Source organism: Heterocephalus glaber, unplaced genomic scaffold (assembly GCF_053883595.1).
Source record: "Heterocephalus glaber isolate CG9 unplaced genomic scaffold, H.glaber_assembly_v1.0 deba00001509, whole genome shotgun sequence".
Taxonomy (NCBI): domain Eukaryota; kingdom Metazoa; phylum Chordata; class Mammalia; order Rodentia; family Bathyergidae; genus Heterocephalus; species Heterocephalus glaber.
The window spans coordinates 45,874,707-45,902,088 of NW_028258325.1; the positions used below are offsets into that span (position 1 = coordinate 45,874,707).

General features: G+C 37.5%; 1 protein-coding gene across 10 annotated transcripts in view; it reads left to right on the plus strand.

Annotated features, from left to right (window-relative positions):
• The window catches only part of Cep135 (centrosomal protein 135), a 113,861-nt gene extending 86,713 nt beyond the window's left edge, over window positions 1–27,148 (plus strand). For 4 of the 10 annotated variants that reach the window (XM_087187679.1, XM_087187678.1, XM_087187685.1 and 1 more), the window contains 5 exons: window positions 11,247–11,456; window positions 12,319–12,521; window positions 13,212–13,316; window positions 16,909–17,005; window positions 26,989–27,111. In XM_087187679.1, coding sequence (XP_087043805.1) covers window positions 11,247–11,456; window positions 12,319–12,521; window positions 13,212–13,316; window positions 16,909–17,005; window positions 26,989–27,087 — 714 coding nt within the window. In that variant the 3' untranslated portion in view covers window positions 27,088–27,111. Of the gene's footprint in view, window positions 1–11,246; window positions 11,457–12,318; window positions 12,522–13,211; window positions 13,317–16,908; window positions 17,006–24,125; window positions 25,276–26,988 lie in introns of those variants that run through there. The other 6 variants (XM_087187681.1, XM_087187682.1, XM_087187683.1 and 3 more) reach the window with 6 other exon arrangements.
• The last annotated feature ends 234 nt before the right edge of the window (window positions 27,149–27,382 follow it).

Sequence of the window (27,382 nt, forward strand, 5' to 3'; positions counted from 1 at the left end):
CACCAAACCAGCACTCCAAACAATTTGATGCAATATCCTAGAAAAAGACAATGTAGGTCACAACTCCATGAGGGCCAACAGAGAGAAGACACCACGCAAGGTAAGACACTAAAGGGAAAGGGGGAAAAATAAGAAATAAAAGAGCCAACAACAATAAAACATCATGGCGGGGGGGCCGGGGATTTAGCTCAGTGGTTTTGTCGCCTGCTGCGCAAGTGCAAGGACCGGAGTTCGATCCCTGGTACCAAAAAAAAAGAAAAAAGAAACATCATGGCAAGGATGAGTCAGTATCTCTCAATTATAACTATCAATGTTGCCGGGGATTTAGCTCAGTGGTTCTGGCCCCTGCCTCACAAGCGCAAGGTCCTGAGTTCAATCCCTGGAACAAAAAAAACAAAACAAAACAAAAAACTATCAATGTTAATGGCCTCAATTCACCAATCAAAAGAAATAGACTGACAGAATGGATTAAGAACCAAAACCCAGCAATATGCTGTATACAAGAAACACACCTAACTGAAAAGGAAATTCATAGACTGAAAGTAAAAGGATGGAAAACAGTTCTCCACGCGACAGGAACCCAGAAAAAAGCAGGGGTAGCAATCTTATTTGCAGACAAAGTAGATTTCAAACCAAAACTAAGAGAGACAAAGATGGTCACTACATCCTTGTGAAGGGAAAAATCAAAGAGGAAGAGATGACAATCCTAAATATTTATGCAGCAAATACGAATGCCCCAAACTATACAAAACAAATATTAATGGACATGAAAAACCAAATAAACAATAACATAATTGTAGTGGAGGACCTCAACACCCCTCTATCACAAATAGACAGATCATCTAGAAAATAAAATTAACAATGAAATTCTAGAACTGAACCAAGCTATTGAACAAGTGGACTTAATAGATGTTTACAGAGTGTTCCACCCCACAAAATCAGAATACACATTCTTTTCAGCTGCACACGGGTCATTCTCCAAAATAGATCACATGTTAGCCCATAGGGCATATCTAAGTAAATGTAAAAGAATTAAAGTTATCCTCTGTGTATTATCAGACCATAGTGCAATAAAATTGGAGATCAATAACATAAGAAACCGCAAAACACCACAAACACATGGAAATTGAATAACACCCTCCTGAACAACCAATGGGTCACAAAGAAGAAATTTGACAGTTTCTACAAGTAAATGATAATGCCAGTACAACGTACAGGAATCTGTGGGACACAATGAAAGCAGTTCTACATGGGAAATTCATAGCAGTGAATGCCCATATTAGGACAACAGAGAGAACTCAAATAACCTAATGCAGAACCTCAAGCTCCTAGAAAAAGAAGAGCATAACAAACTCAAAGCTCGTACAAGAAAGGAAATTATAAAGATTAGGGCAGAAATCAATGCAATGGAGACTAAGAGAATGATACAAAAATCAATGAATCAAAGAGCTGGTTTTTTGAAAGAATAAATAAAATCAATAAACCTTTAGCCAACCTTATCAAAAAAAAAGAAAGAAAAGGCACAAATCCATGAAATTAAGAATGAAAAAGGTGAAGCCACAACAGATCCAGCATAAATCCAGAGGATCATCAATACCTACTTTGAGAACCTGTATTCTAAATAAAATGGAAAACACAGAAGAAATGGACAGATTCCTAGATACATACGAATTGCCAAAGTTAAATGAAGAAGATATAGAAATTCTAAACACCCCAATAACAAGGAGTGAAATTAAAAATCTAATAAAAAATTTACCAACAAAGAAAAGCCCAGGTCCTGATCGGTTCACTGCTGAATTCTAGAAGACATTTAAAGAAGAACTGTCGCCATTACTCTTTAAACTCATCAAGGAAATTGAAAGGGAAGCAAGGTTTCCAAATTCTTTCCTGGAAGCAAGTGTTACTTTGATTCCAAAGCCAGGGAAAGACCCAACCCAAAAAGAGAACTACAGACCAATCTCCCTAATGAACATAGATGCAAAAATCCTCAACAAGATACTGGCAAACAGAATACAGAGTGTCATCAAGAAAATCATACACCCTGACCAAGACGGATTTATCCCAGGGATGCAAGGATGTTTCAACATCCGTAAATCAATAAATGTAATACACTATATTAACAGAGTCAAAGACAAAAACCATATGATCATCTCAGTAGATGCAGAAAAGGCATTTGACAAAATCCAGCACCCATTCATGATAAAAACGCTACAGAAAATTAGAATAGAAGGTCTTTATCTCAACCTGATTAAGGCTATCTATGAAAAACCAACAGCGACATCATACTAAATGGTCAAAAACTGAAAACTTTCACGCTAAAATCAGGAACAAGACAAGGATGCCCACTATCACCACTCCTGTTCAATATTGTTCTAGAAACATTAGCCATAGCAATTAGACAAGAGAAAGAAATAAACAGAATAAAGATAGGAAAGGAAGAAGTGAAACTGTCATTATTTGCTGATGATATGATACTTTACATAGAAGACCCAAAAAACTCAGTCAAAAGTCTTCTACACCTAATTGACAGATTCAGTAGAGTAGTTGGATACAACAAGGTCAACACTCAGAAAAGAATAGCCTTCTTATACACAAATAGCAGACCCATTAAGAGAGAAATTCGGGAAATAATTCCTTTTACAACAGCATCTAAAAAAATGAAATATCTAGGAATCAGCCTAACAAAGGAAGCAAAAGACCTCTACACTGAAAATTACAGCACTCTGAAGAAGGAGATCGAAGAGGATATAAGAAAATGGAAAGATATCCCTTGTTCCTGGTTAGGAAGAATCAATATAGTGAAAATGGCCATACTTCCAAAACTATATAGCTTTAATGCGATACCAGTTCAAATTCCAACAATATACTTCACAGAACTAGAGGAAACAATCCAAAAATTCATTTGGAATCAAAAGAAACCTAGAATAGCAAAAGCAATTCTAGGCAACAGAGACATGGCTGGCGGTATCACAATCCCCAACTTGAAACGATACTATAAAGCTACTGTGATGAAAACAGCCTGATACTGGGAAAGAAACAGACCCGAAGATCAGTGGAACAGATTAGAAGATCCAGAAACAACTTGCCACCTCATCTTTGACAAAGGAGCCAACTACCCTCATTGGAGGAAAGATAGCCTGTTTAATAAATGGTGTTGGAAAAACTGGATTTCAACCTGCCAAAGATTAAAACTAGACCCATACCTATTACCATGCACTAAACTAAGATCAAAGTGGATAAAGGAGCTAAATATCAAGACAGAAACACTAAACTTGCTGGAAGATAAGTTAGGTAGAACTCTCAATGACATTGGCATAGGAAAAGACTTTCTCCACAAAACCTCAGTAGCATGGGAACTAGCATAAAGAATCAACAGCTGGGATCTCATCTTATTAAAAAGCTTCTGCACTGCAAGAGAAACCACCAACAGAGCTAAGAGACAACCTACAATATGGGAAGAAATTTTTAGCAGTTGTACCTCAGACTAAGGTCTACTATTGAGAATATATAAAGAATTGAAAAAAATTAGACCCCCCAAATTCAGAGACCCAATTCAAAAATGGGCATCCGAAATGAACAGACATTTCTCAGACAAAGAAGTAAAAGCAGGAAATAAATATATGAAAAAATGTTCAACATCACTGGTTATTCGAGAGATGCAGATGAAAACAACACTGAGATTCCACCTCACCCCACAAAGAATGGCTGCTATCAAGAAATCGACCAATAACAAATGCTGGTGGGGGTGTGGAGAAAAAGGAACCCTTCTCCATTGTTGGTGGGAGTGCAGACTGGTGCAACCACTGTGGAAATCTGTATGGAGATACCTTAAAGAACTAGGACTAGAGGTCCCATTTGACCCAGCTATTCCCCTACTGGGTATCTTCCCCAAAGAATTAAAATAATCATACCACAGCGATATATCTACACCCATGTTTATAGCAGCCCAGTTTTTAATAGCTAAAGCTTGAAAACAGCCCAAGTGCCCATCAACTGGAAACTGGATAAAGAAGATGTGGTGTTTTTTTTTTATAAAATGGAGTACTACTCAGCCATAAAGAATGAGAAACTAGAGTCATTTATAGCTAAATGAATGCATATTGAGGCCATACTCTTAAGTGAAATAAATAGGACACACGTGTAAATACTGAAGTTTCTCTAGTGTGACAAACTGAATGTGTAAATAAGGATGAAAATGATTAAAATTAATAATTGATAATTTGAAATAGGAAAATGTCCAAAGGTATAGGTGTTTCGGGAGGGGAAGGGGAAAGGGAAGAAGGGAAAGGAGAAATTATGAGAAAGAAAAAAAAAACGGAAACAAAGTATGTAAATAAGGGTGCATAGGCAATGGAGGAAAAAATAAGAACTAAGATACATTATGTTCTGGTACAAGCACCCAATGATAAATGTAAATGTATACCTAAAATGTACCAATTAATATATATAAATAAATAAATAAATAAATGTGTTTCTTTTTTTTTGTGGTACCGAGATCAAACTTGGGACCTTGCACTTGAGAGGCAGGTGCCAGAACCACTGAGCTAAATCCCCGGCCCCGATAAATGTGTTTGTTGTATGCAGCATATTGTTGGATCTTGTGTCTTGATCCAATCTGCCAGTCAATCTTTAGATTGGTGAATTGAGACCATTTACATTGATGGTTACAACTGATGTGTACTAACTTATTTTTGCCATATTATTTTCCTCTTGTTGGTTCCCTTTCTTTCCCCTCTGTTTAATTGCTTACCTTGCCTGGTGGATTCATTCTATATTAGGGTTCATGGAATTGTAGTCTTTGTTATCTTTGTGGAATATCCTTTACAATATTTTTGAGTACTGGTGTGGTGTTCATGAATTTCTTCAGGTGTTCTTATCATGGAAGTATCATTTCTCCATCAGTTTTGAAAGATAGTTTTGCAAGGTACATCAGTCTGGGTTGGAGGTTGTTTTCTTTTAGGGCTTGAAATACTTAACTTCAAGTTCTTGAGTTAAGGATTCATGTAGAGAAGTCTGCTGTGATTCTGGTGGGATTTCCTATATAGGTGATCTGTTTCTTTCTCTAACAGCTTTTAATACTCTGTTCTTGTTTGGAATTTGTGGAATTTTTACTATTATATGGCTTGGTGTAGTTTTTTTTTTTTATCTTGGCTAATTGGGGTTTTTTTTGGTTTTTGTTGGGGTTTTTTTGGTACTGGGGATTGAACTCGGGTCCTTGTGTTTGCGCAGCAGGCAGCAGAACCACTGAGCTAAATCCCCGGCCCGAGCTAATTGGAGTTTTTTATGCTTCACTTGTCTGTATGTCAAATTCTTTTTTCATGCTTGGGAAGTTTTCTGCCATTACTTCATCTTTTTTATGTCCTTTCTGCTATCTTCTGAGTTTTCATTGATTCCAATCAATCTTATGTCATTCTTCTTTGCACCTTCTATCAGCTGTTGGATTGGTTTTTTTGTGGTCCCTTACTATTTTTAAAAAAATCTTTCTTTACATGATTGCTAACTGCAAACTTGTCTTCTAGCTCTGATATTCTGTCTTCACATTTGTCAATTCTGCTGCATATACTTTCAATAGAATTTTTAATCTGGATATCTGTTTGAATCTGTTTTATGGATTCTATTTCTTTTCTCTGTTGGGCATTCATAGTTTTCTTCATTTTCCTAAGCTCTTTTTTTTTTTTTTGGTACCGGGGATCAAACTCGGGACCTTCTGCTTGCTAGGCAGGTGGCAGCACCACTGAGCTAAATCCCCAGCCAGCTCTTCCATTTTTCATTTGTCTGTATCTATTCTAGATTCACTAACTATGTACTTCATTATAGTCATCATTTTTTTGTTATCTGAGAGATTATTTTCAATTTGTTTTTTTTTTCTAGAGCCTCTTTCATCTTCTTTGTTACTTCTGTTATTACCACTTTAGAGAGTTCAGGTGGGTAGCTTTTGATTTATTCCATGTCACTGCCTTTTGGGTTTGGTTTGAGTGAGATGGAGATCTCAGGGTACATCTTTCTTTGTGCTTTCTCATTTTCTATATTTTAAAAATGTATATCCTGTGTTCATGCTTATAAATTGCTTTTGGTAGGTAACTTTAGTATTAGTATCAAGAACTCCTTAGGAAATGACTGCTTTTCAAGGATGTCTTCCAGCTATAGCTGTCTTTTGAGTTTTTTGAGTCTGTCCCAAGATCCTACCTCTTCAATGTATCAGGGATGAGAAGTTGCTGCCTATTTGGCCTAGCCCTTGCTTATTTGGTACTGGACAATAGTATTGTTTATGACCCTCAGACTGTCTTCAGTCTTGACATACAAGGAAGAACAACTGATTAGAACAACTATGTCACCTGGCTAAAGTAGTACAATCAGAAGTAACAGTAGAATCTGGTACAGCCTAGAAATTGACAGTGTGCCAACTACTAATTTGCCATCTTTAACCATATTTTTAGTTATATAACAAATTCTGCAACAGACCAAAAAATTATATACAGTAAATATCCCCTCAATTGAGTGCTTTTACCCTCGGATGAGAAATTTTAAAAGGCATAAGAGGAAAAAAATAGAGAAATAAAAGAGAAAGATGAAAAGCAAGATTAAAAGACAACAGAAGATTACCTAAGCTTTTGGAGACTAGTGAAGAAACAGGGAAAACAAAGAAGGAAAAAAGGAAACCAAAGACTAAACAAAATTTTAAAACAAAACATTTTTCACACTCATAATGAAACAAGAATATACAATCAAAAATAGAGAGATTTCTCTGATTTCAAGCCTATGTTTATCTTCTGGGGTCTATGGTATTGTGCTGGTGACCACTTCAGAGTGTGTCTCTCATGTCACAAATAGACAAAGGAGGCAGACAGAGCCCAGATCCATATTGTGTGATACTAGCAAGCTTGCAGTAGGATTAGGAAAGGGTCCTATATAATCCCAATAAGCCTGGAGTAGGAATAGGATGGGGTGCCAGTTCAACTCCACAGAAATTCAGGCTGATCCTGGTCTGGTTGTGGGCTTGTGACCTGAGTTGTTCAGCTCACAACACTATGGGTATTTTTTGCCAGCTTAACCTTGGCTCCCTGATCCTGGGCCTCCCCCAGGGCTGCACCTCACACAGACACTGGGAGCCTTGAGATGAAGCCAACCCATGACTGCTCCAAGTCCCAGGTTCAGCCAGCCCCACCCCAAAATGGCAGCCAGTCAATTACCCTCTCCTGGGGACATTTGAACAGAGATCACTCACCAGCTCCTCCAGACCTCTGTATCCACTGCTCCACTCCACTGATAGGTTTCTCATGGAGACCTCTAGGTCCTCCACCATCAACACACCTCTATAGACTTAAGCCTCCTCTCTCGTTCCATGAGCCACGAGTTAGGGAGAATGCACAGTTTACCAGTAAGCCAGGAGTCAGGGAAAAAGCACATTTTTCCACCTTCTGCCTTGAAGTCAGTCACCTCACTCTCTCATCAGAACTTTCCTGGGTCTTGGAAGTCCACCTCCCTCCTTCTCTTCCCCCCGTTGCTGTACTCTAGCATCTGGTCTCCCAATCTCAGAGTTTGATTTGCCATTGCTCACCACTGTACCATCTTCCTGGCAGAAAAAAAGAAAGAGAATATGTTTATTTTGGCTCACAGTTTTAGTCTAAATTGTCTGGCTCCAAGGCAGAAATATAATGGCAGAAGTGCATGATGGAAGAAAGTGTGCTCAACTCATAGCAGCCAGGAAGCAGAGAGAGGAGAGAAGAGCCAGGTATGAGAATACTCACTTCCACATCTCACCCCCTTATGACCAGGCCCCACCTCTGGTGTGAAATTTTGAGAGACATTTTTAGATTTAAATCATAACAACCTCATGGGATCCCTGGATCATACATATGGCAGTTCTGTTTTTAGCAACCTCTTACTCTTTTCTTTATATAATAATTTCCCTTCCTACCAACCATGTGTAAGAGTTCCCGTTTCTCCATAGTCTTCATAAGCATTTTTTTTTCTGTCATTTTATAAGAGTTATTCCAACGAGTGAGATGATCCCACAGTGGATTTTGGTTTTCTTTTTTTTTTTTTTTTTTTTTTGGTGGTACTGGGGATTAAACCCAGGGCCTTGCACATGGTAGGCAAGTGCTTGCCACTGAGCTGGGTTCTCAGCCTCTCATTGTAGTTTTGATTTGTATTTCCCTAATGACTAATAATGCTGAGCTTTTTTCCTTTTAATTTTTTTTTTTTTTTTTGGTTTACATATGTTGGCCATCAAGCCTTCTTTTGAAAATTGTTAAGATCTTTTGCCTCTTTTAAAATCAGATTATTTGGGTTTTTGCTGTTGAATTCTTTGCATTCCTTATGTATTCTGGATATTAATCTCAGGTCAGAGGATACTTTGCAATATTTTTTCCCATATCGGGTTGTCTCTCTACTCTCGTTTCCTTTGTTGTACAGTTGCTTAAGTTTGAAATACAGTAATCCCATTTGTCTAATTATGCTTTGGTTGCCTATGCTTTGGGTATCTTATCTAAGACATCTTTGGCTATGCCACCGTCTAAGACAGTCCCCTTATTTTCTTCTAGTAGTTTCATAGTTTCAGGTCTTAAAAAAAGTCTTTGATCCATTGTTGATAGTTTTTGATGCATGGAAATTTTTAATTCTGATGAAGTCCAACTTACATAATTTTTTGTTTGTCGCTTATATTTTTGATGTTATGTCCAAGAAGTCATTGCTGAATCCACTGTCATAAAGCTTTTCCCCTGTTTTCTTCTAAGAGTTTTATTATTTTTAACTCCTATGTTCAGGTCTTTGATTCTTTTTGAGTTAATTTTTGTACACGGAAAAAGGTAATCATTCAACAACATTCTTTTGCATGTATATTTTAAAAAACTATAGTCATAAAGACCATCTAATAAAATCTCATAATAAAATTCAGAGTTTAGTGAAAATATAAGGACGCTGGCGCCGGGGATTTAGCTCAGTGGTGCCATCGCCTGCCTCGCAAGCACAAGGTCCTGAGTATGATCCCCGGTACCAAAAAAAAAAAAAAAAAAAGGACCCTGAGTTAGATCAATATGAAATAGTTGACTATTAATTTTGCTTTTGTTTTGTTGTCGATAATATTTCTGTAATCATCTTTCCATCTTTCAAGCGAAAGTATTAACTCTTTGTAGTAGATAGAATTATGGCTTCCAGAAAGATATATTTAGGTGCTAAACCCCAGTCTCTTATTTGGAAATAGTGCTTTTGAAGATATAATGTAGTTAAAATGAAGCTGTACTAGCTTAGGGGAGACCCTCAATCCCAGGACAGATTTCAGTATAAAATGAGGGAGATTTGGACATAGAAGACACAAGGAAAAAAGCATCATATGAAAGCAGACTGTAGTAATGCACCTACAGGTTAAGCAACACTGTTATTACCAGTAACCACCTGAACCTAGGAGACGGATGGATTAGATTCTGTTTCAGAATGTCTAGAGGAAACCAGCTCTGCTAACTCCTGAACTTTACACTTTTGGCTTCCAGAACTGTGAGGAAATAAATTTCTGTTGGTTTAAAAGATACCCAATTTCTGGCAGTTTGTTACAGCAGTCCCAGGAAACTCATACAGATTTGGGTACCAGGAAGTAGGTTGCTGCTGTGAGAAACACCTAAAAATATGAAAGTTGCTTTGGAATTGGGTGATGGGTAGAGACTGGAAGAATTCTTACGTACTTGATAGAAAAAGTCTAGATTGTATTGAAGAGATAAGTGGTAGAAGTAAGGACATTAAAGGTGATTATGGTGAAGGCTCAGAAAAAAGAGAAAACTTCTGTTATTTATAGAGCATATATATTTATATATATATTGTCATGAATGCAGTTTCTTTCAATGAGGTCTCAAATGGAATTGAGGAAATATTATTAGACACTAGAGAAAAAGTGGACCTTGTTATAAAGGGGCAGAGAACTTGGCAAAATTATGGTCTCTTGTTGGAAAGAAAAGAGAATATGTAAGAGATGAGCATGGACATTTAGGTAAGGAGATCTCCAAGCAAAGTGTGGAAAGGGCAGGTTAGTTGTCCTTGCTGCTTTCGGTAAAATGTGAAAAGAAAGGGAGAGATCAAAGAACTGGGGGATTTTGGGAGGGAGGGGGTTGTTTGTTTGTTTTTGGCTTCTGGTTTTTTTTGTTTTGTTTTGTTTTTTGGTACTAGGGATTGAACTCAGGACCTTGCGCTTTCGAGGCAGGCAGTGGAACCACTGAGCTAAATCCCCAGCCTGGCTTTTGGTTTTTTGAGACAAGGTGTCACTATGTAGTTCAGGTTGGCCTTGAACTGCAGTCCAGGCTGGCTTTAAACTTCCAGTAAGCCTCCTGCCTCAGCCTCCTGATTGCTGGTATTACAGGCGTGTGCCACTGTGCATGCCTTAAAGAAGGAACTATTAAACGGAAAAGAAATCAGAACTGTCATAATTTTGACAGATTTTTAGCCAGTTGAGGTAGTATTCTTTGAAGCCAAGAAAGTGTACACAAGTATAATAACTAGCTAAAGGAATGCTTTTCAATCTTCAAGAGTTTCTCAAACTGTTCTTTCATCCTTTTGTTCTTTGTCATTGTTCCTATTCTTAAGTGGTATATGAAACTGGCTTTTATTTACTTAATTAGTTTGAGGGGAACTTTTATTTACTTACTGTATTAATATTGGAAAATTCAAATGTTTGTTTTTCTGCCACTAGTGATACTTATGAAGTCTTCCTAGGTCAGTGTTAAGATTTCTAATGTTGATTCGTTTCAGTAAATTCTGTTAAAATAATTTCATTTTTTCAAGTGTAGAATTCTTTCCAAATTTGGAAGTAGAGTTTATGTAAATCTGTATTTAATACTCAAAATATTTTTAAATACTCAAAATAGTTTTAAAGTGAGCCCCAGTTTTGAAATTTAGAACTTAACTAGAAATGGCTAGAAAATGGTAAATGTGAGATATTATCACAAAGGGAATTTATAAAGAAAAAACATAAGTTCAAAAAGCCCTCATAGATACAACACCCTGACACAATAATATTTACATTTGCATCTTCCAAATATATACATGAAGTACTTAGTTATCATGATTAATAATTATATATCATTTCTTTTGTGCATTAAATAGGCCACCTTTAAATAGCAGACTACTTCCTGAGAGTGTTTTAAAATATCCAAAACTTGGTGCTCATATCTTTCCAGAATGAAGTTATGGCTGCACAGATGTAAGCCCCTAAAATTATTAGGTTACTTTAATTTTATACCTATTTCATTTTCTTTTTTCAGCACATAAATGCACATCATGCTTATGAATCTCAGATCTCATCAATGGCAAAAGCCATGGCTAGATTAGAAGAAGAACTGAGACATCAAGAAGATGAAAAAGCAACAGTATTAAATGATTTGTCTTCTCTTAGAGAACTTTGCATTAAGCTTGATTCAGGCAAAGATGTTATGACCCAACAGTTGAATTCTAAAAACCTTGAGTTGGAGAGGGTAAGAACTAGAGAAATTATGTTTGTACCTTGTTTTATCAAGTCCTACTGTTTTACTTTACCATTCTCTACCCAATATATTTATTCTCCTTTAGGATAGCCTCTTGACTACAGGCTTTTGACAATCAAATTTGACTACAGATTCCTTGCCAAGATTTGTCTAGCAATAGCAGTGATAAAATTAGGTGCTCTGTGTTTTGGAATAGATGGATATTTAAGAGATTATGGACTTGACAATTATATATTAGGAGCATACCCTCTACATTCTCTCTGTTTAAAAGTAAGGCTTGAATGAAAAATTAAACTGTTCATTGCTTCCTAAGTAGAATATTTTTCCTGATAAAAACCTCAAGGCATTTAAATTTTATATAAGTGAATCTACTATGCTGGAGCTTCCCATTAAACAGAGGCATTACTACTTAAACCAGCTAGTGTATGTTTTCAAACATGAGTATTTTCAGTTGTCATTCATCTAGTGGTGTGTTTTCAGGAACTGAGAAGCTACAATACTGGCTTGACTATGTAGTTAGAGTGAGCAGGATTAAGAAACCAGAGCACCTCATTGCTATAGAGTGGCCACATTTTAGGATTTAATGTTAACAAGGTGGCATGAGTGAAAAAGTATTTGAGGATTAGAATATGTCTTGTAGCCAAATAAGGCCTTAGTAAAAGTAGCACAGCTCATTTTGAAAACAAGATGTTTTTCTTATAATTAAGGAAATTGTTGAAAATCATTACTTAATACCAGTATTCAAAATGAAGCAACTGATGGGTAAGTAGCTCTACAGAACTATATTGTCAGGTAAATAATTTCTCAGAGTGGGTCTAAAATGGCACTAAATTAGTCTTTGTTTTTCCTGTAGGCACTGGTAGAATTAGAAAATGTAAAATCAGAATCAGAACTATTAAAAAAACAACTGTCAAGTGAGAGATGCACAATTAAAAACCTTGAATCATTGTTGGCTACAAATAGAGATAAAGAATTTCATTCTCATTTAACCTCGCATGAGAAGGATACAGAAATTCAGCTACTTAAGGAGAAGTTAACCCTTTCAGAAAGCAAATTGTAAGTGTCATAAATCAACCAAGGCAAAGAAAATAGCTTATCAAAGATAGCTTTTTTATTTTGGGGGAGAACGGGGAAATGAAGGGTGGTATAGACCCAAAATATTTGTTTTATGTGTCTGCTGCTTTTAGAAATTCAGAGGACTAGCTCAGGGGAGAGAGACATTGCGTTTGGAGATGTGGACTTGTACATCTTCACTGAGGTGGTGCCACGAGAGCAGGGGAGTGGTCACTAGGAGAAGTTCGCTTTGGAGGAATGGTCAGCTCAATGATGATGTCATCTGAGAATAGAGAGGTTTGGGAGTATTTGTGGGAAGAGAAAAGGAAACCAAAGTAGATACCACAAATGAAAGAATAGGCTTTTTAAAGGGGTTTAAAACTCTTTCTGAGGCAAGAATCAAGAAAGAACCAGTGAAGGTATTTTACATCTTAGTATCTAGTTCCTGTGTTCACATTTGTATCCCTGTGCTGCTGCTGAGCCTGGCACATATTAGAAGCTCAGTAAATGATAAGTAAACCAGATGAATGAGAAAGAAAACCATGATAGAAACTCTAGAATTTTAGAAACTTACTATGGAAAAGTCTTTGTACCCATATGTATCACCTCTATTTGTATTTGTTAACAAAATCCATAGCACTTGACTCTACAAAAGGGAACATTTGTGATTTATTTCTGTTACTTGTTTTTAAGAACTAGTCAAAGCAGAGAAAACACCATGCTTCGAGCTAAAGTGGGACAGTTACACACAGATTATGATGCTCTAAAAAGGCAAATTTCAACGGAGAGATATGAACGGTAAGAAAAGAATTTGTAGCATTGAACATTCTTTTTATGTAGTTTCTATCCTGTTCTAAAAAGGATTTAGTATGGCTTGTAAATAACAAACTTACTCTTAGCATTAATATGTAAAATAAAATTTTTTGGTAATTTGTAAAAAGCCAACAAGTAGCCAGGTACTGTGGCACGAGCCCTGTAATCTCAGCTACTTGGAGGCTGAGGCAGGAGGATTGCAAATTTGAAGTCAGCCTGGATAACTTAGTGAGCCTTTGTCCCCAAAAGTACTAATGGCTGGAGATATAGCTCAATAGTAGAGCACCCTGGGTTTAATCCCTAGTACTGAAAAAAGAGGGAGTGGTCCAACAAGTATTGTGGAAGATTACATCCCTATAGTAAATAGCACATGTTTATAAATGGCTTCTGTACCATTCCACAAGGCTAAATTAGAGCATTATTTCAGAGGTTATAGATAGGGAATCAACAACAGTCCCTACAAGAGTCCCCAAAAATACGGTCCAAATTGTAAGCCCAGATGATCAGAAAGGCAGTGTTAATGATCATCAGCAGAAGAGCGATTAACAGCTGGGGATTTAGCTCAGTGGTTCTGGCGCCTGCCGTGCAAGCCCAAGGTCCCGAGTTCTATCCCCGGTACCAAAAAAAAAAAAAGCAACAAGCGCAATTAACAAATACGCGCTGAACACCAGGTATGTGTCTGATTAATCCTATCAACAATCTCTTATGCCTACATTATAGGAAATTGAGGTCACACAATTGTGAGTGCCAGAGTCAAGACTAAACCTAGACATGCCTGTCTCTAAAGGCTGTGCTCTTAATCTTTACAGTACATTTCCTATATCTTAATAATTTTCATACTCACATTTCACTTTGTTTGCCTTTGAAACTTTTAATCCCTAAGTTTTACAAACACAAATGAGACCTGCTTTAAGAAATAAAGTAAATGTAAATCAGTTGCCAATTGCCAAGTTACCTACCTCCCTACCTTCCTTTCCTTTCTCTTTTTTCTCTGTCTCTCTCCCCCTCTTCCTTCCTTTCTTTCTTTCTTCTTTTTTATATTGGGGATTGAATCCAGGGCCTTGAACTGAACTACATCCCCACCCCTTTTCAAAAATATTTTATTTTGAGACAAGTCTACCTAGGTTGCCCATGTTGGCCTCAGACTTTGTGGTCCTCCTACCTCAAACTCCGAAGAAGCTGGAATTACTAGTGCACATTGCTGTACCCAGTTTACACTGATTTACTTTCTAACTGTATTAATACCATAGCATCCTGAGCTTTTATTCTCAAATAGTGGTAAAACTGCTTATTAGGTTAGTTTTTTAGTTCTCTTATTCTGTCTTTTTATATCAAAACTTTTAATTGACATGCTATTTAAAGTAGAGGGGAAATCTGTTATAAAATCAGCATTTATGATTTCATAGAGAGAGGAAGCCTTTCATGTCACTTATTTCATGTCACAGCAGTGACATGAAAGCAGTGTCATCAATTTCTTGTAATTTAGAAGATCTGGTCCCTGAATATGCTAAACTGTACATATATAATAATTTCCATCTCTCAGTGATACCTTAAATTCTCTGTAGTTCAAGGATCCTAGTCTAGTCCTCTGTGGTAGCCCAGGCCATAGGCCCCCGCTTAGTTCCTACCCTTTTCCTTACCCTTGGCCCTCAAAGAAACTTTCAGCCACTGGACCATGACATTTCTGCTCCTGCTGTCCAACAAGTTATACATTCTCACAGGGCAATGTCACTCTACCTTCAGGGGACAAAATTGTTCTTCGAGGAGAGGGAAAGAGGTAGCAAGAAAAGTAAAATCCTAAATTTTACATATATATAAACTATTATAAATATATCTTATGTATATAAACTATAATAATAGTTTATCATAGTAAACTATTGTATCACCTAAGATACAATAGTGATACAAGTTTATGGCTCTCCTATAACAGGCCAGAGTTCATAATAGTGTTTCTGCATGTTAAAATTTTGTTGGGTGGCATGATAATCTGAGAGGGGAAATTCTATTGGAGAATAATTTCTATTGGAGAATAATAACAAAAAAAGTTTGAGAAACATTGAACTAAGTAGAAATCCTAGATACTGAAGAACTCAAGGCACCAGGGCCAGGAAGAAAACAGCAAATGAGATGGCAGCATACTCACTTTACGTGATGCGGCAGACCCAGACACAAGAAGGAAGATGTAATAGAGTGACTCCTTCCATTTAGACATGTGGGAGTTTTTAGGCAGGAAGAAGGAGGGCCAGGTTGGGTGCAGTAAGAGATGAGAAAGAAAGAGGTAGAGGAAGGAACCAACCAGTTTAGAAACTCTTTACTCAGAGAGCCAACAAATCATTAATTATTACTGGAAACTCATTATGAGGATACACATACACATCCTACAATAGTGTGTAACCAGGGGTAGAGGTCAGTGAGGGGTTTCATTGGCATGCTAGAGGATGGAACGTACTTTAGCCTGGAATTACTAAACAAAAGTAATTTAGGGTACATTGGGTACCCCTGGGAGGTCCAACAGAAATCTTTATATGGGCCTGGAGCACAGGACAGGACCAAAGATGTGGACTTGGGAGTCATTGGTACCTAAAAGCATAGCCATTGGCTCATACAAGGAGAACATGACCTAGTCCTGGAGAACACCACAGTAAGGAATGTAGGCCCAGAGAAGGGTCTGGTAGAAGATCTAAGAGATGGTTGTATTAACAGAAGGAGACCCAAGAGGTGGTAGGTCAGAGAAGCTAAGCGAGGTTAATAGAAGCAAATCCCACAGAAATCTCAAGGTAAGCAACTTGATTGTTAACAGAGACATTTAGTTTTTAAGAATACATTAATTGGGCTGGGGATTTAGCCCAGTGGTTCCATCGCCTGCCTCGCAAGCGCAAGGACCCGAGTTCGATCCCCGGTACCAAAAAAAAAAAATACATTAATAGTCTTGTATTTTTTTAAGTATAAAAAAGAAAATTATGAGTTCTCCAAGCGTCATTTTTAACATTCTCAGTCTAACATCTAGTCCTATGTTTATATCTGCGTTTGTCTGAATGTATACTTGGCATCCTACTTTTTTCACTAAATATATTGTGTGCATCTTGTTTCTAAAATATTATTTTAGGGCCAGCGATTTAGCTCAGTGGCGCCACACCTGCCTGGCAAGCGCAAGGTCCTGAGTTTGATCCCCGGTACTGAAAAAAAATAAAATATTATTTTAATGATGTCCTACTGGTCTGACATGGTTATAGTATAACTGCTTTGAACAGTTTCTTATAATGCGTATTTTAAATTGAAATATGTTACACACTACTCAAAAATTCTACAAAGATATACAGTTTTAATTTAGTAAAAATACTAGACTGGGCATGACTGCACACACCTGTAGTCCTAGCTACTTGGGAGGCTGAGGTAGGAGGATCACTTGATCACCATGGGCAACATAGACCCTGTCTCAAAATAAATTTGGTTAAAAATACTAATTAGTTTCGTAGACATTAATTAAGAGCACTAACAGCACTTTATATTAGTATGCCACTTTCTGGTTTTTCATTATACCTGTATCTAATCTCTCTTATTTAATCTTTACCAACAGAGAACGAGCAATCCAAGAGATGCGTCGACATGGTCTTCCTACATCTCCCCTTAGTTCTACTCTGAAGTCTCCTTCACATTCTCCAGAACATAAAGAGGTATATGTGTAACACCACAAACAGCCAAATCTGGTGTATGGTTACAAAGTCTCAGGCCATAGCATTCTGTGTCAGGGGAGGAGAGATCCCTTGGAAAGGTGTTCAGGGGAACTTTCTTGAGCAATGGCAGTGATCTGAATTTTGGTGGTGGTGGTTACATGAGCATATACAACTGTAAAAGCTCACCAACCTGAACATTTATGATACATGGATCTCATTGTATGGAAATTAAACCTGAATTAAAAGGAGGGAGAGTTGGATTAAACCTGAATTAACAGGAGAGAGGATTGGGAATATATCTCAGTGGTGCAGTCCTTGCTTAGCAGCCACAAGATCCTGGGTTCAATCCCCAGCACTGGAAAATAATGAAAAGAGAGAGAGAAGATGGGCACAGCAAACATTAAGTTATAATATGATATATCACAGGGTGTGTTCTGTGGAGTACCAAATTCCAGATTCAAATAATAGGCAGTAAAAGCTTAAACAAATGCACAGTAGATTCCTTTTGGCAGGAGTGGCAGGTTTCAGAATAATGAGGGAAGGAGAAGGTAGAATTGGTGTGTGTAAAGTATATTGAATATGAGGCTAAAATAGATTGTAGACTGTTCTGTAAGTCAAGGGGAGCCCTTGAAGGGCCTCCTTTGTATAGGATGGATACAAAGACTGAGTTAAGATGAAAGAATCATTTCTGGGAGATTAACAGCACAACTGTGTTCTAGCCGTATTGGAAAGGGTAGGAACCAGAGTTAGAGGGACAAGATGTTTGAAATGAATAGTATAATCAGTTTAGAATCAGTATAATAATACTGAAAACTATGGCAGGTTTTTAAAAGTAAGTTATACTTACAAAATGGTGCCATGTAATAGGTGTATAGCTCGCTGCACTTTCAAACTGAACACATCTAGCCAACAGGCACTCAGAGCAAGAAATGAAATATTTCTTCTCTTGGGTTTCCTTCTAGCCACAAGCCCTGCTTTAAAAGTAAATGTCTTCTCTGTTAAAAGCATAGATTTTTTTAAATGTTTCTGGACATTTTATAAATGAAACACATTTGTGAGAGCCATCCATACTGCTGTGTGTACTTGCAGATCATTTGGCCCTATGGCTGCACAACGTGAGCTTGCCACAATCCCTGTGCTCCCTCTGCTGTGGACAGGCCTTCAGTAGTTCGCAGGTGGGCTCCTGCGTACCAGTAGTATTCTAGGTTACAGTAGGCCTGAAATTGCTGGGTCATAGATATGCATATGCTAAAGTTTTAGTAGATACGGCAAAGTATTTTCTAAAGAAGTTGCATTTGGCCAAGGACGGATCAAGGGGTGTGCTGATTAATGGAGGTGGGAAGGAATGGGAAAGAAGCGTGAGTCAGACCCAGCATTTGACGGTAATGACTGTGAAAACTACAGACTCATTGACAAAAATAGTTGAGCCAGTCTTTTTTAAATGGATGCATTTCTTAGCCTCTTTTAATAGAATTAGTGACCACAGAAGATAATTAACATTTCCTCAGTGACTTAGAATCCTCATTATGAACATTAGTTATGTTGTGCGTTAACACACTGATGGTCCACGTTCATAGGGGCTAAATTTAAATGATTCCTGGTGGATGTGCTTTCATGTTACATTTGTCTGATTGAAATGTTTATTTTCCTTTTTCACCTTGAGGACCACTTTCCAGTGCTTGCTGTAATCACTGTGTCCTCACAACTTCTAAGTTGCTGTGCTATTTTGAATGTGATGAGGTTGCTTCACCTTCTTGTAATAAAGCCTTGTAACAGTGTGACAGATATTTTCTCATGCTTAATTCACAGATGCAGTTTAGATCAGAGGTTGGTGACCTAGGGTCTGCAGGCCAAATCCACCTTACTGATTGCTTTTGTAATGAGCTTAACTGCAGCACAACCACAATTTACATTCCCTTAAAACTGCTTTTCTTCAGTGGCAGAGCTGAATAGTTAAGATAGACCCTGTGGCCTGCATATCTAAAATATTTACTCTCAGATCTTTTGTATCATGTAGCCTCTGGAAAACTCAGCTGTAACCCTTGAGAAAACAAGAGTGAAGAGGCAAATAATTATTTGGCTTTATAAAAATGTGCTTGAGCTGGGTGTGGTGGCTCCAGCACTCAGGAGGCTCACTGGAGGATCACTGCGAGTTCAAGGCCAGCCTGGGCTACATAGTGAGTTCAGAGCCAGTCTGAACTACAAAGCGAGGCCCTGTCTCAAAAAAAAGAAAAAAACTTGACCTTTTAGCCTCCCTAACCAGGTCTTATGAAATCTCAGGGATCCCATCCCCATATTATACTGTCATGTTTTATGGGGAGGGTGTTTTGTTTGGGGCTGATTTTGTTTTGTATTTGTTTGTTTTGAGACAGGGTCTCGCTTTGTAGCCCAGGCTAGCCTCAAATCTTCTGTCTTTCTGCCTCACCTTCCTGTGTGCTAGGATGACAGGGGTGCTCAGCTCCCAGACTGTTGGTTTTGTTGCTGTTGTCATTGTTGTTCTTGTTGTTTAGTTTTCTGAGACAGGATCTCACCATGTAGCCCAGGCTGGCCTTGAACTCACAGCAAATCTGCCTCTTCCTCCCAAGTGCTGGGATTACATGTGTGCACCACCATGCCTGGCTCCCAAACTTTTTAAAAAATCACTGAAGTACAGTACAGTGCCACATGCCTGTGATCCCAGCTACTCAGGAGGCTGAAGCAGGAGGATGGCAAGTTCAAGGCCAGCCTGAGCAACTTGCTGAGATCCTCTCTCAAAATAAAAAATAAAAATGGCTGTAGCTGTAGCTCAGTGGTAGAGCAGCCCTAGGTTTGATCCCCAGTACCACAAAAAATAAATAAAAGTAAGAGTCACTGATATGATACCTGGGAATCAACCTAACAAAAGAAAGCAAAGACCTCTTTTCTGAAAACTATAGCGCTCTGAAAAGAAAGATTGAAGATGATATCAGAAAATGAGAAGACATCCCGTGCTCCTGGGTAGGAAGAATCAACATAGTGAAAATGGCCATACTTCCAAAACTGCTATATAGATTCAATGCAATCCCAGTTGAAATTCCAGCAGTGTACTTCACGGACCTTGAGAAAACAATCCAAAAATTCATTTGGAACAAGAAGAGACCTAGAATAGCAAAAGCAATTCTAGGTAACAGAGACATGGCAGGGGGTATCACAATCCCCAACTTGAAACTATACTGTAAAGCTGCTGTGATAAAAACAGCGCATAGTCCTGACAAAGACACAGACCTGAGGACCAGTGGAACAGATTAGAAGATGCAGAAATAACTCAAGACACACTCAGCCACCTTATCTTCGACAAAGGACCCAAACACCCTCACTGGAGGAAAGAGCCTCTTTAATAAATGGTGCTGGAAAAATTGGGTTTCAACTTGCCAAAGATTAAAACTAGACCTATATCTCTCACCATGCACTAAACTAAAATTGAAATGGATTAAAGATCTAAATATTAAAACATAAATGCTGAACCAGCTAGAAAAGAGTTTAGGTAGAACTCTTGAAGACATTGGTATAGGAAAAGATTTTATGAACAAAACCTCAGTTGCTTGTGAACTAGCACAAATAATCAACAAGTGAGATCTCTTATTAAAAAGCTTCTGCACAGCAAGAGAAACCACCAACACCGTGAAGAGACAACCCACAATGTGGGAAAAAATTTTCACCTGCTGTGCCTCAGACAAAGGTCTACTATCTAGAATCTATAAAGAACTTAAAAAAATCAGACCTCCCAAATTTAAAGACCCATCCACAAATGGGCATCTGAAATGAACAGACATTTCTCAGACAAAGAAGTAGAAATAGCAAATAAACATATGAAAAAATGTTCAACATCACTGGTCATTCGAGAGATGCAAATGAAAACAACACTGAGATTCCACCTCACTCCAGAAAGAATGGCTGCTATTATGAAATCAACCAATAACAAATGCTGGCGGGGCTGTGGGGAGAAAGGAACCCTGCTCCACTGCTGGTGGGAGTGCAGACTGGTGCAACCACTGTGGAAATCAGTATGGAGATACCTCAAAGAACTAGGACTGGAAGTCCCATTTGATCCAGCTATTCCCCTGCTGGGTATCTTCCCCAAAGAATTAAAGGAATCATACCACAGTGATATATGTGCACCCATGTTCATAGCAGCACAATTTGTAATAGCTAAAACTTGGAAGCAGTCCAGTTGCCCATCAACTGGGGACGGGATAAAGGAAATATGTTTTTTGTAATAAAAAATTAGAAATTAGAGACATTGTTGGGAGCAATGCTACATAATTCTAGGGAAAAATCATTTGAGTAGGCCTAGTTCTCTTGCCTACAGCCCAGCTACAGAATAACTCCAGTTTGCCCTCCGGTCACAACTGAGACTTCAGTGATCCAGTGATGCTGTGATTCTCCAGGACAAGGAAACATCCTGGGAGAATAAACATCTGCTCAGTTCCTCGTTGTTCTTGGACTGTGTTAACATCTTGTTTACCCGAGATGTATTGAACTCTCTGCAAGCCTTTTGTTACACCTTGTTTATCCCAATGTGAACTACTGAACTCTCTGCAAGTCATTTGTTAACATTTGTTTCTCCCAATGTACTGAATTCTCTGCAAGTCATTTGTTACGAGGTACTGAATAAAAGGTGTGGTAAGCTGGGGGCTTTTGTCTTTGCCGCCCAGAGCAGCACTGATCGGACCCAAAGCTCAGCTTCTTCTCAGTCTCATTTTTCTACCTTTCCTGTAATTCGCCGTGTGCTGCCATGGATCGCAGGAGACCAGGACTCACTGCAGAGGTTCTGGTAACGTCCTCTTCCCCTGTTCCCTACAAGACATTTATAGCTAAGTGGATGCACATTGAGGCGATACTCTTAAGTGAAATAAATAGGACACACGTGTAAATACTGAATAGTTTCTCTAGTGTGAAAAACTGAAAGTATAAATAAGGACTAAAAGGTATAATAGATAATGTGAAATAGGAAGAAAAGGGGCAAAGGGGAAGAAGGAGGGGTAGGGGAAAGGATAGAAGGGAATGGAATTAATATGAGAAAATGAAAAACTGGAAGCAAAGTCTTTGTAAATAGGGAGAGATGGAGGGTTTAAAGGGAGGGCATGGGAATGGGAAAAAAATGAGAACCAAGAGAGATTATGTAAAGGTGCAAATTTCCAATGATGAATGTCATTATATTGTATACCTAAAATGTACCAATAAAATTATTTTTTTAAAAATTCAAAAGTTTAAAAAAAATAATCGCTGATATAGAACATAGTAGATTCCTGCAATCCCTAAAGCTATGAAAAACTTTTTAAAATTGTGATAAAATACATAACATGAACTTTGCCATCTTTTTTAAGTGTACAGTTACGTATTATACACTACCTGCCACAATGTTGTGAGGCCATTACCATTATTTCTAAAATCTGTTCATCACCTTGAACAGGAATTCTGTACCCATTAATCTTTAACTCTCCACTCCTCATTCTCATCTTAGCTGCTGGTAACTTCTGTTAATGTATTTTAGTGTTAATTTTGTTAATGCATTTTAGTCCTCATTTTTAAATCTTTTGTCATATACATAGGAGTAGAAGTGCTGGTCACATGGCAATTCTGTTTAACTTTTTGAGGAACTGCCAAACATTTCCAGATGACTATACTACTTATGTCCCTGTCAGTACTGTACAAGGATTTCTGTTCTCCACAACCTCACCAATAGTTGTTATTTTTCATTTTCTAAATTATAACCATCATTCTAATACATAGTACATTAGAAAACTTACAAACATTAACAAACCCAGTTTTTAAGTTGGTAATAATTTATAATTAATTATTAGAGTATCCTAATGAGATTGATAACTAGTAATCCATTTCCATTCATATTTTCTAAGTAATGCCACCAAAACTAATTGGAAAACACTTCTGACACCAAATCCTCTATCATACACTATCTGGGTAACCTATCATTTCATTCTCTACACTGTTTACCTGGAGATAGTGTCAGATCCCATCGTTAAGGGGCTCAGTGCCACAAGACTTTTTTTGTTCCCACTTAGGTGCCAATTCCAAGTCCCAGTTGTGCCCTGCTTCTTTCAGAAGTTTTATTACATGTTCAGCAGGCTTAAACACAAGAAGGGCATAGCAGAAGGGCCAGGGCAGAGGAAGGCTGCTCAGGTCATGGTGGTCAGGAAGCAGAGAGGAAGGGGAGGAACCAGGGAGAGGAGATAGCCCTTTCAAGTCATGCCCCCAGCGACCTGCCTCTTATGACTAGACCCCACCTCCTGATAGCAAGTTAGCTATAGCACCTCCAATATTCCGTCACTGTCCAAAAGCCCTGCCTCTGAGCACATGAGACTCTTAGGAGACATCTAGACAACTGTAAGACTACTGTGAATCCAGGTTCCCATAACCCCCCTCCCTAATTCAAGTAATTTGCTGGAGCACTCATAGAACACCAGGAAACATTTATGTTTACCCATTTATTACAAAGAATACTCATAGCCAGATGGAAGGGCAAGGTATGGTGGAAGGAGCGTAGACCTCCCATGTCCTCACCAGGTCCACCACTAGCAACCTCCACGTTTAGCTTTTGGAAGCTTCCCAACCCAGTCCATTTAGTTTTTTATGGAGGCCTCATTACACAGGTATAACCAACTAAATCGTTGGCCACTGGTGATCAGCTCCACTTTCAGCCCTGGTCTGTGCCCAGATCATGCCTTGGTCTTTCTGGTGGCCCATCCCATACTGTCCTGAGGCTTTCTAACCCTCAGCCACCAGTCATCTCATTTGAAGACACTTGGGACTCTGGCGATTCCAAGGTGCTCTGTGTCTGGAACCAGAGGTGAGAGACCAAATATGTATTTTTCTTATTATATCACATTTTCATATATTCTCACTCAGAAAATGTAAGTTACAGAAAAGTATGAATAAGGAAACCAAAATCACTTTTTATTTTAAAGTACAAAGCAGTCCTTCTTAAAGAAATAGAAATTTTTCTATATAACTTAACTTTGGGCACAAGATTTTATTAGAGACTGTAATTCAAAACATTGCTGAATTTAGTTTTTTATGAATATATAATGAGTAACCTTGTTTATCATTTTTCTCTTGACTTCCTTTCCCCCTACCTTTTCAGAATAATCATTTTCCATGAATTCCTATATGGATTTTTAAAAGAACACAACAGTACTGAACTATCTGAAGTACTCATTCCTGAAAATCATGAACATGGACACAAATTCTACCTCTATCAACTTTTATTTAAATCAGTGGATATTTATGTAATGTGTTTTGGTTTAAAAGAATTGTATCTAGGTATATATTTTCATATATGTGCCAGAACAAATATGTATTAATAGTGCTTAACTGATGTGATATTTATATTTTATTATTATTCTTGTCTTAAAGTACTCCTTAAAATGTTTATACTGTGAATTAATATAATGTATTTTTCACATTATGCATCAATAATCTGTTTCTTAATGAGCCATGATAAATGTATGTAAATATTCTTATAATACTTGTTTTTAATGTGTTTTCAGTTTCCAGACCTGTGTTTGTAACCCATATCATAATCTGTTCACAAAGAAATATCACCTTTGATGCTGTGCATCATGCTTTCTTCTAAATGTAAAATCAGTTATTCACAAATTTGCTGTCATCAAGGGGAATATATTCAAGTGTAGTCAATTTATCAGAGGTCTTGATAAAATAACTTGCCATGTGTAATTAATTATTGCCACCTAGAAGAACTGTGATGAGAAAGATACACTTCTATATAATATTATATTATTTTGACTATTACATGGGCTCATCACATAATACAAGTTCTGTGAAAATCTAAATGTATTTAGAGTTTTGTAAAACACAGTTTAGGGAAATTTTTTCAGTAAATAAAATTCCTCAGTGTATTAGTCTAAAATTTCAGAATATAAAAGTATAAATATCATAAACATTTTGGTAAAATTCTAATATACATTAAACCATATCAATTTTTTGCTTCTACCTGTATGTTGTAACTTACCAGTCTTCCAGAATAGTATGTAAATGCTGACTCTGGGGCATATAAATTGAAAACAGCTATTTACAGTTCATTTTCAAAGTTAGAATTTTTAAAAACTTAGGTATATGCATATGTTAATAATAGAAGTACAAAAGAATATCAGATACAAAATTTAATCATGTTTAAACCATACACATTTGAAGAAAAATCTGTTCTAACAGAATTCATTATGATTGTGAAAAAACTTAAAAACTAACATAAAGTGAAAAATCAATTACTTGTATTTTGTTTCCTCTGTGGTTTAATAAAGTGGAGTTGCTGTATGTGTTCCTGGAGGTGGCCAGTGCGCTTTCTCTGTAACTAGTTTGCCTTAGGTGTTCAGGAGAACACCCTTAGAAATAATTCCAGGTGTCTTGGGTGTGTGGTGGCTTATTTTCCCACCACCTTTGCAATTGTATGTATCCTGTCTCTTTTGAGTGAATTCATGTATTACAGGAAAATATGAGAGAAGTGAGACTATTTGCAATGTCATATGGAAAGTCTCTTAATAAATATGTGTAAATAAAAATATTTATCCCCACCTTTTCCCCCCAAAGCAACAGCAAGACATATTTTGTTAGATATTTCAACATTTTTATAATTAAAACTGTATAGCTTGCCATAATTGTTATTTTCATAACCATGATACCATAATATTTTAAACATTAATTTTAAAATATTGAATGTTCTGACCTTTTACAGATGTTTTTAATTTTGTTTTAAGTAATTTTAAATTATGGAGCTTGACAAATTTATCAATAAACATTCCAATTTATTTTCTCTTACAAATACTTTTTTTTATAATTTTATATTAGCAGTATTTTTACTAAAATGTATTCAAATCAGACTTTATCATGGTGGTACCTGGGAAAATCCCTGAATTCAGGTGCTTTTACACTGCGCTAGATCCCCAGACTTTTTCAAGTGCTTTTAAATTTTATTTTGAGACAAGTTCTCACTAAGTAACTAAGCTGTCCATACTGGGCTTCAACTTGTGATCCTCATGCTCAAGTTGCCAGATGGAGTGGCCTGTCTCCGTGTGCAACTGTGGCAGTACAGAGGATGAAAAATTACTCAGAGATGAAACAATTCAGTCACAGAGAAGGGCAGAGGGGCTTTCTCAACTGAGAGCACCCAGTGTTAGGGAGACTCCCAGGAATATCACCAAAGCTGAGAGCTCTCTGGCTATTTACAATATCAGTGTAAGAAAGAAAAGCAGTTTGGGGAAGAAGCTGTCTCAAGGATAGGCAGTTTTCTTGGGCAAATGGGAAGGACAATGGCTAGAAACCTTGTGCTTTACTAATCTAAACTTTTTGTTTAACCATTTACTCACAACCTGTGTGCTTTTGCCCCACAGCTTTTTGGGGTGTTTTGTTGTTGTTGTTGTTGTTGTTGTTGTTGTTGTTGTACCAGGGATTGAATTTAGGACCTTGCAGGGCAGCACAGTGCCACTGAGCTAAATCCCCGGCCCCTTGCCCCACAGTTTTAACCATTCACTCCTTAGCCAAGTCCTCCACAGTGGCCCACAGCTGTAACCCAGCATTCTGGGAGATTGAGGCAAGGGAATCCAGCCTAATTCTAGACAGTTTAGCAATTTAGGGAGACCCAGTCTGAAAATAAAAGAGCTGGGGATGTAGGTCAGTGGAAAGGCCCTGGATTCAATCTCTAGTGACTTAAAAAAAAAAAGTCAAAGTTTCTATTAGTAATCTACCAACAAAATGCATAAACAGGTGTGTGTGTGTGTGGCTGCGTAAACGTTTTTCCCTTATGCAAATGCTTTTTGTTAAGAACATTAATTAGACTATGCCACTCATCACCCTATCTTATTGTAATTTATCACACATTTGATCTTATATCCTTCTCCCCAGGTCTTAGATTCTAGCATGTGGCTTACTATCTTTCTACCATTAGTTCTAACATCAATCTTTTTTATGCCATTGTCTTTTTGGACCAATAGTTATTGATGATACCTGCACGTTGGAGTTGCCTGAAGAATTTAATGAAGTCTTATGTGCAACCCCCAGACACCGGACCAGATAAATCAGAATCTTTGTGAATGAGGTGTGATATTGTTTTTCATTTTTAATTTTAGATTCTAGATGATTCCGATGTGCAGCCATGGTTAAGGCTGATTTTAAGAAGTGGACTTACTAAACTGATGTCATGAGGGCCGGAGATTTAGCTCAGTGGTTCCACTGCCTGCCTTGCAAGCTCAAGGACCCCAGTTCAATCCCCGGTACCAAAAAATAAAAATAAAATAAAATAAATTGATGTCATGACCCACTAGCAGAACTCAACATGTAATTTTGAAGAACACTGCTGTAGATCTTATTACCATCAAAATCTCAATT